General features: G+C 37.2%; 3 protein-coding genes and 2 long non-coding RNA genes across 6 annotated transcripts in view; 2 read left to right on the top strand and 3 right to left on the bottom strand.

Moving 5' to 3' along the window:
- The window catches only part of LOC110226713 (tubby-like F-box protein 3), a 2732-nt gene extending 1739 nt beyond the window's left edge, over nt 1-993 (top strand). The window contains 3 exon segments of the mRNA XM_021019226.1: nt 57-107; nt 110-170; nt 266-993. Of these exon segments, the coding sequence (XP_020874885.1) occupies nt 57-107; nt 110-170; nt 266-740 (587 nt within the window). The 3' untranslated portion in view covers nt 741-993.
- On the bottom strand, nt 936-1389 carry LOC110226717. The gene is made up of 2 exons (XR_002330641.1): nt 1296-1389; nt 936-1222 (listed from the first exon to the last, which is right to left on the bottom strand). It is a non-coding gene; the product is annotated as an uncharacterized LOC110226717 (long non-coding RNA).
- Nucleotides 1390-1823: 434 nt separating this feature from the next.
- On the bottom strand, nt 1824-3659 carry LOC110226711 (zinc finger protein CONSTANS-LIKE 13). The gene is made up of 4 exons (XM_021019217.1): nt 2974-3659; nt 2734-2895; nt 2399-2643; nt 1824-2326 (listed from the first exon to the last, which is right to left on the bottom strand). The coding sequence occupies exons 1-4, from the start codon at nt 3445-3447 to the stop codon at nt 2233-2235; spliced, it is 975 nt and encodes a 324-aa protein (XP_020874876.1). The 5' UTR covers nt 3448-3659; the 3' UTR covers nt 1824-2232.
- Nucleotides 3660-5819: 2160 nt separating this feature from the next.
- LOC110226695 lies at nt 5820-6757 on the bottom strand. 2 transcript variants are annotated; one of them, XR_002330630.1, is made up of 3 exons: nt 6656-6757; nt 6164-6312; nt 5820-5994 (listed from the first exon to the last, which is right to left on the bottom strand). It is a non-coding gene; the product is annotated as an uncharacterized LOC110226695 (long non-coding RNA). The 2 variants fall into 2 exon arrangements; XR_002330631.1 differs by having other exon boundaries at nt 6164-6306.
- Nucleotides 6758-7009: 252 nt separating this feature from the next.
- LOC110226719 lies at nt 7010-8381 on the top strand. The gene is made up of 4 exons (XM_021019237.1): nt 7010-7432; nt 7514-7637; nt 7718-7933; nt 8037-8381. The coding sequence occupies exons 1-4, from the start codon at nt 7257-7259 to the stop codon at nt 8379-8381; spliced, it is 861 nt and encodes a 286-aa protein (XP_020874896.1). The 5' UTR covers nt 7010-7256.
- The last annotated feature ends 238 nt before the right edge of the window (nt 8382-8619 follow it).

Raw genomic sequence — 8619 nt, 5'->3', positions numbered from 1 at the left:
TAACTTCTGGGGACAAGTCACTGTATTGACGCTCAGCCGACGAATCTGGAACTCAGGTTACAGAACCCGTTCAAGCAGACTTCTCAGTCTGAAACAAGTGAGCCCAAGAATCCATCTGGCAACTATCCTGTAGCACACATCTCATATGAGCTTAACGTCTTGGGTTCCAGGTGATTTATCTCCTTGCTTACAGATACATTGTGAGAGAAAACGGTGGTTGCTTTTATGGCTTTTGCTAATTGTGAACATTGTCGTATCAAACCAGAGGACCGAGGAGGATGCAGTGTGTCATGGATGCCATCCCTGCATCAGCTGTTGAACCTGGAGGAACAGCTCCAACTCAGACGGAACTTATCCACAGCAATCTTGAAAATTTCCCGTCTTTCTCCTTCTTCAGGTCGAAATCAATTCGTGCAGAGAGTCTTTCTTCTGGTCCAGCGTCTGCTGCTCAGAAGGAAGGACTGCTTGTCCTGAAGAACAAAGCGCCCAGATGGCACGAACAGCTCCAGTGCTGGTGCCTAAACTTCAATGGGAGAGTCACTGTTGCTTCGGTCAAAAACTTTCAGCTGGTAGCTGCTCCTGAGAATGGACCTGCAGGACCTGAGCACGAAAACGTGATTCTCCAGTTCGGGAAAGTCGGAAAAGATGTGTTCACAATGGATTATCAGTACCCAATCTCTGCCTTCCAGGCCTTCACCATTTGCCTTAGCAGTTTCGACACCAAGATAGCATGTGAATGATTTCCAACAAACCGTGTGACTCCGGGTTTATTTAGTTGTATCATGTTGAAAGAGAAGACTGGTTTGGCCTCGTCTTAGAAGTGTGTGTACATAGTTTCAAAAGTCTTGGCAAAGTCCATACAAAAAGAGAGAGTCAAGAATCGAAGACTGTAGATTGTGTTTGTTGTTGTTGTTGCGTTGTGTTGCTAGTGATTGTAGTTCCAGACTATGATTTCATTTCTCTGATAATTAATTTGATCGTTTTTTTGGAGAATATATATCCAGACAGAGCAGTAATCCAGATATTTGAAGTATCTGAGTCATATATAAGATTACATTTGACAAGCATCAGCAATATCATATACAGAGATCGCTTTAATATTATGCTTGTGACCAAAAGAGCTAGATGTGATCAATTATAGGGAGGAAGAAGTGGCGGTCCTTGTGGTGGTGAGCCGCCAAAGCAATCTCGTAGCAGCCAGCAGCAGCACAGACAAGATAGACTGCAAGATACCATAGTCAAACTAACAACTGAACACTTTACAAAACACATAGCAAAACAGAAAATGTCTTTACCAGGAACATATCATGTCTGAGAACCCAGAAAAGAAACCACCAATGGGTGGGAAGAAGCCGGGTCCTCCCGGTGGCAAGAACCCTGGTCCTCCAGGTGGCAAAAACCCTGGTCCTCCTGGTCCACCAGGTCCTCCGGGTCCTCCAGGTCCCATGTCAGAGATCTCTCAACAGTGTGGTGAAGATGTCTCTACGGGAATCAGCAGTCTTGTGCGTAGAAGACAGGAGAATTAACAGAGGAAGGCTGGGTTAAATATAAGTTTGTTGGAGCCTAATCTTCAACGTCAACAAACAGTAGACGAAGACTGAGAGATGCAACATTGCTTAAAGCTGTAGCCACTCTTCCTCTCATCTCCACCAATCTTCACCAAATGTTCAAATCCGAAAATGTAAACCATCAACAAATAAAAAAGTCCAAGTTGAGTAGTAACAAGAAGACAGAGAATTAGAACCACAAGTCTGATAAACGATTTAGTGTTTACTGATTGCTAAACAAGAAAAACCTCTCCAGATTCCTTGTTCAACCAAAACTCACATTACATCTCAGATTTCCATTGGTCCATAATATTAATTACAGCTCGATGGATCTCGTATTCTTATGGGTCCAATCTCACTTTTTAACATTACAACAAGTCTATCTCTCCGTGGTTCATAAACAAGAAGCTGCATCTTTTGCTGCTTGCTTGTGTAGTTGTATATAAGTGTGATCCATGTTTTGTTCTGTGATCCTCCATGTTGCCTTAGGCAAATTAGGAATCGTAGGCAAAACAAAAAAAAAACAGACGGTTTCTTAAGTGACTATTTGAGAGTGTGGTCGATATACAGTGGTAAACTCCTAAGCTTAGAATAACAAAAACTTATCTGATCATAGACATTATTATATGATTCCATTAATAATACAAAAGTTCTTTTTGGTTATCAAAGTAATTGGACACATCATTCATGGATCTGCTGCCTTGGCGAAACGTCCCCTGATTCTTGTCCTGCTTTCTGCACGAACCTTGCGTGATTCATACCTGATGTGTTTCTCGTACCTGTTTCATCAAGACATGATTGATGAATGAATCCCAATCCTAATGGTTTTAAAATTAGAGATGAGAGTTAACCTTCGAGATTTCTTCTTTTCTTTGTAGCGAGAGAGAGCAGAGTTCCTCTCAAGACTGTTGATCTCATGTGTCGTCGACCTTGTACTAGTGCAAACGGGCACCATCACAATCTCCTCCTCCATCACCGAAGAAGACTCTCGGTCTACATTCTCAGGTTTCTCATCTGACTCTGACGAGTTCTTTAGCAGAGAGCAATATGGAAAGTCCTCATGATCTTGCTGATCGAACCATTTCAGTCCACTCTCCTTCATATTTGATTTATGCGTTGGAAAATCAATTGACAAATAAGCACAAAAACAACCAAAAGCAGACTGACTAGTGACTATCTATCTTACCAGCTCGCTTGTAGAAAACAAATCCGGCGCCAGGAACTGGAATCCGGCATCCATCTCAGCTTCCCGGGTTTCGAATTTCAGACAAGTCCGCTCGGATCTCGCTAGTCCACGGAGCTGTCGGATCATCTCGTCTTTGTATTTACCGCAGGTGGCGTGACGGTTCTGGAGATTTTCAAAGCATTTCAGAGAAAGAAAAAAACAGAGCAATTGGCTCGAAGAAAACAGAGCAAGTTATTATACCTTAGGCAGAGGAGGAACATCCGTGGCCCGGAAGTTATGAGTACCCGACCCGCCCGACACAACAAGGTCGTTGAGGCTAGCGATCTCCGGTGACTCCCAAAGCAATCCGGAATCGAGAGTGAGGTCATCGAGGCCAACGATTGCCAACAACTCAGGCACGGAGGGACAGCCGGTAAAACCTTCAAAGGGTCTGCGGCTATGAAGGGAGGAAGAGGCGGTGTGGTGTTGCCAGTCGCAGTTCTGGCAAAGAACAGACCTTTCCGTCTCGCAGAAGAGGGAAGAGGGAGAGTCGTGGCAGGAGTCGCAGAGAAGTGACCTGAAGTGTTTGGCGAAGAGTTGGTTGGTGACGTGGACTTGCTTGTCGCAGGCGAGACAGAGCTTGGCGGAGTCAGCTTTGCAGTAGACAAGAGCCACGGAGGAGTCGCAATAGTCGCAGAGGCGGCGACGCTGCTGATGACCTTCTTCTTCTTCCATAGGAGGAGCTTAGATTAGAGACGATGCCGACAGATTTGGTAAGAAGAAGAAAGAAAATCAAGGTACAATTGTTGTTTTCTTGGGATATTTTGAACCAATTTTGGTGGCTTATGTAAAAGCCATATCTTAATTGCATTCTAGGTAATGACGTTAAAGTGACGCCATTTGCTTAGCCAAAGTCAATTCTTATTTCTTGGGGAAGAAGCTGGAAACACACTAGCTAGTACTCTCTTCACCTTCCCGTGCCTTTCTTTATTTTGTTCCTTAACTCGTGAAATATAGTTATTTTGCTTACAAAGGATTTGAATTCGAATAATGATACAATTAATTGGTATAAACATACTTTGTTTTAAATTTTAAAAAAGTAAAAATGTTTAATAGAAATTAGTGGACGGATTTACTGAATTACTACAGTTTGTCGTCCAACCAGTAGTAAAACTGTCAGTAGTGAACGTGATACAAGTGAATTCGTAAAATTTTGAAGATTTTTTCACCGTATAAATAAATAGCACTAGATTTTAACCCGCGGTACACCGCGGGGCTATATTTTCTTAAAAAAATCAAAATGTAATTTGTTTGATAGATTATTTTGATTGTTAATTTTAGGATTTCACCCGTGGTATACTATCTTTTATAAATATCAACCCAAACCCGTCCCATCATATTACCCGTCCCATCATATTACCCGTCCCGTGAAATTAAACATCATTTAGTTGTTTTTCTTTTTAATAATACTTTTATTTAAAAGCTATATAATTCAAGTCAATTTAAAAATTTCTTTTAAATGGTTCCCATAAGATATATATATATATATTAAATTTGTATAGAGTTGAAATAATATTAATATTACAAACTTTTTATATAATTTAAATATTATAAATATTTTTAAAAATATGCAATATATATTTTTTGTTATTGAATAAGAGGATATTATGTGTAAGAAATGTAGAAAATAAGAGTTTAATATTTTTATTATGGAGTCGCAAGAAAAATCTTTTATTTCTATACATGTTATTCGTTTATTAATAATAAAATAAAACAAATCCTTTAAATTAGATATTAACTAAAATAAACGCACCATAATTACTAATTAAGTAACAACCAATAAATTTCACCAAAAAATAGGTAACAACCAATAAATTCTAAACGCAGTAATTAAAGAATGAGATATTAAAAAAAAATATCAAATAAGATATAAGAATCTTAAAATAATTGAATATCTAAATAATTTAATTGTTAGTGTTGATTTTAATGCCTTCATTAATGTGGATTTTTTTTTTTAGAGAGAAATATTTCCTAAAGATTATCACATTAATGACTCAGAAAATTAAGGAAGATATGAATTTATGATTCTCGAAATCGTGTTGGTAATATCTTTAATTAATATTTTTCAAATTTAAATAATTAATGCCAATGGCATTCATCCGTAAATACATTCCAACTCCAGGATTTATTTGCTAAAAGTCATCCAAAAATGTATATATAGATTAATGCCCATAAGTCAAATAATTTTGATATAGTAGGTGATAAAGACAAAGCCACTTCTACACACTATATATGGAATAGACAAGCAAACAAATTAATCACTTTTCTTGACATGCATATCTATATTAACATTTTTACAGTACTTTTTTGCTTTAATTCTTTTGGATCCGGGTTTGACCCGGTTTAATTCTGTTCGGATCTAGAATAAGAGATTTAAGGGATGTTGTATTAATTTCAAACTAATAAATAAAGCCATGTTGTCTTTAATTCTTCTACTTATTTTTACCAAAATCAATTCAAATAACATCTCTCATACCTTAAGTATATTTTCGCCAAATGCAATCTCCGTTGTTCCTTTATTTTCGCCACGGCAATCTGCATTAAAGTTATTTACAGTATCTGTCAATTTAAATTCCTTCCAAATATGTTTTGATGCTCTACTAAGCTATTATTTCGCACTTGACATATTCATAAACTATTTCCATAATCAAATATCGAAATGATGCTAATAATACCTAATTGATTCCACTAATATTTACACAATCAAAACAAATAACTGCTCACAGACCATATCATGTCTATTTAAATTACTTCCAAATATGTATTTCCCTCTACTAATTGAATTTATGTTTCCCACCTATCCTCTGTTCATATCATTCCAGAGTATCTTTACATTATCTTCTCCTTCCCAAATATTTCTGATGATCACATCCTATTTATTGCTAACCATTTATCTAACTTCCATAACTATAGCAATGCTAAGATTTTATGCCGATTTGGTCAAGATTGCGATACCAATATGCTTTGTGATCAAGTTTTCTTTAACCTAATATATGACCCTATATATAGTTCCATGTCTAACCTCTCATTATCATCAGCCCTCACAGCCTCTAATCTAAACATTAGATCTTACCATACACCATCAAACAATGGCTGCTGCAACATTTGCTTACCTCAAAGATGTCAGGCCATACACCACACAATGGAGAGTCCAAGTGAAGGTACTTCACTCCTGGCGGCAGTACACAGCCAGCACTGGTGAAACTCTAGAGTTGGTGTTATCTGATATGGAGGTAATTCAGTAGCCAATGTTAACTGTGAATTAGTTTACATTAAACCATTTTAAAGCTATTATTTTTTCTGACTCTACTGTTTTTTGTTCTTTCACAGGGCAAGAAGATTCATGCTACTGTGAAGAAAGAACTGGTGAGCAGATATGTCTCAAGTTTACCTGTTGGTCATTGGGTTTTCATTGAGATCTTTGCTCTCAATTATGCCAGTGGCCAATTCCGTCCAACCTCTCATCTATATAAGATGACTTTCACAAATGGAACTCATGTATTTCCATGTGATCCTGTCTCTGACTCAAGTTACCTGACACTAGCCAGTTTCAAAAGAATTCAAAATGGAGATCTTAATCCATACATATTGGTTGGTAAGTATATTTTTTATTTATATATATATTAAATGCGATAAACAACAGTTTACAAACAGATCATGAAATATGTTTACCTCTGCTTTTCTTTTATAGATGTTATTGGCCAGATTGTTATGATTGGAGAGTTGTTGACTCTTGAGGCCAACAACAAACCAACTAGCAAGATTGAGTTTGAGATGAGAAATGAGACGTAAGTGTTTTCAATCTTTTATCCATATATCTACTATGATCCTACATAATATGTTCTGTTTTGTAAATAAAAAGTGATGAAAGGATCGGTGTTACCTTGTGGGGATCATTTGCTGAGACTGTGTACAGAGGAAGCCAAACTGCTGGTGGGCGTCCTGTTGTATGTTTGTTGAGGTTTGTGAAGATCAAATCCTTTAAAGGTACATAAAACAGAATCTTACCAGCCTTAATTATATACTGATACTGTTTAGAGCAAAGTCATGGTTCATACATCTTATTAAAATTCTACAGGTGTAAAGACTTTGTCTAACTCATTTGATGCTTCACAAGTTTTTGTGAATCCAGCAATCCCTGAAGTTGCTGTGTTTGTTCAAAGGTAATCATTTCATGTGATTTAAATCTTTAGCCTACTTATATAGATGTACTATGGAACTAACCTATATATTTCATGTTGTTGACATATAGTCTCCCAACTGATGGTGCACTGTGTATCTTTCGTGAAAGAGTCCCAAAGTTTGAGATTGTTGTTGCCAATCAGGATGATACTTCTTTAGATCATCCTAGGAAGACCATTTTGGATCTCCTTAACTCTGTCGAGGTAATTATTTGAGTAAGCTATCATTACAAATACTTTTTAATGTCTATAAATATCCATATTCATATCTAAAGTTTTTGTTAGATTGGCAAGGCAAGGTTAATGTGTACTATCTATGCAATTGATACCGACTGGGCATGGTATTACATTAGTTGTCGTGCTTGCAACAAGAAAGTCACACATATCCACCATGGAGTGAATGGTGTGAATAACAAAGGGAAGAAGCCGAGGTTCTGGTGTGACACTTGCAAATCTGTTGTCACTAATGTCGTGGCTAGGTGAAAAACTACGTTATTGACATTTTATTATTCTGTAAATGTCAAATAGATATCTTACATAATTGTTTACATTTGATGCAGGTTTATGCTCTATGCTAATGTGATGGACAACACTGGTGAGGCTAAACTGTTACTTTTTGATTCAGTTTGCTCTGAAATCATTGGCGAGTCTGCTCCATCTGTGCTTAATGGTTCCGTTGATGAGGTTTCATGAACTACTTTATATTTAAATATATGTCTACATTGTATTAGTCACACAAGTTCCTGATATGTTTTAAATTTTAGATTGATGACCCAGACAACATACCAGATGCAATTAGGAATCTATATGGAAGGACATTCCTTTTCCTGGTGTGTGTTGAGAAAGAGAATATCTGGGATGGGAAGGAGATATACAAGGTCTCTAAAGTTTTGCAGAAAGATGGCCTTTTGCTTGAAGAACAGTTGCTGGAGGATTCTCAGGAGTTGGTCAATCCTGCATCTATAGTGTCTGGTGATCAGGTAATTGTTGTGACAGAACATTTTTGATTAACACAAGCAGAAGTACATGGATCCTTTCACCAGCTAGGCTATAGTACTAATTTCATCCTTTGTTTAACTACAGGTGCCACTAATGCTGGAGATGAGTCAAGAGACTTCTGACTCTGTCACTCCATCATCTAAACGTGTGTATGCCGACATTCCCGGTTCTTCTGATCATTCTTCTTCTTCTAAGAAGTTGTGCATTGAACCTATTGACTTTGGTGATCAAGATTCTATTCCTAAAGATCAAGAGGGAAATGTGAAGGACATAGCTCCTAATGTTGCTGTGGTAATTAAGGATGATGCTATCAAATATGACCATCAGAGTAACAATGTTGTATCCAATGGTGGAGGGGGCACACTTGAGGTGAAGAAGGAGGGAAAAAGTGTTAAAGGTGGTGTGAAGGTCAAGGTTGAAAAGAAGTGAACAATGGTTGCTGTGAACCGGTTTATTCCATGCTTTGTTTTCTTATTGCTTTCAGATTTCTAAGACTTTGCTTTCTTTTATTTCTTGCTATTCTGTTTTCTGTTTCCTTTCTATTGTTACTCTTTCACGAATGCAACTAGCTTTCACTATATCATTTCTTTTATTTATATTCTTATTCTATACTAGAATAGCAATAATAATAAAAAGACTTAATACTACAACTTCATCTATATACCTA

This window comes from Arabidopsis lyrata, assembly GCF_000004255.2.
Source record: "Arabidopsis lyrata subsp. lyrata unplaced genomic scaffold ARALYscaffold_39, whole genome shotgun sequence".
Taxonomy (NCBI): domain Eukaryota; kingdom Viridiplantae; phylum Streptophyta; class Magnoliopsida; order Brassicales; family Brassicaceae; genus Arabidopsis; species Arabidopsis lyrata.
The sequence above is the reverse complement of the archived record's forward strand: the minus strand, read 5'-3'. Positions and strand labels throughout refer to the sequence as shown.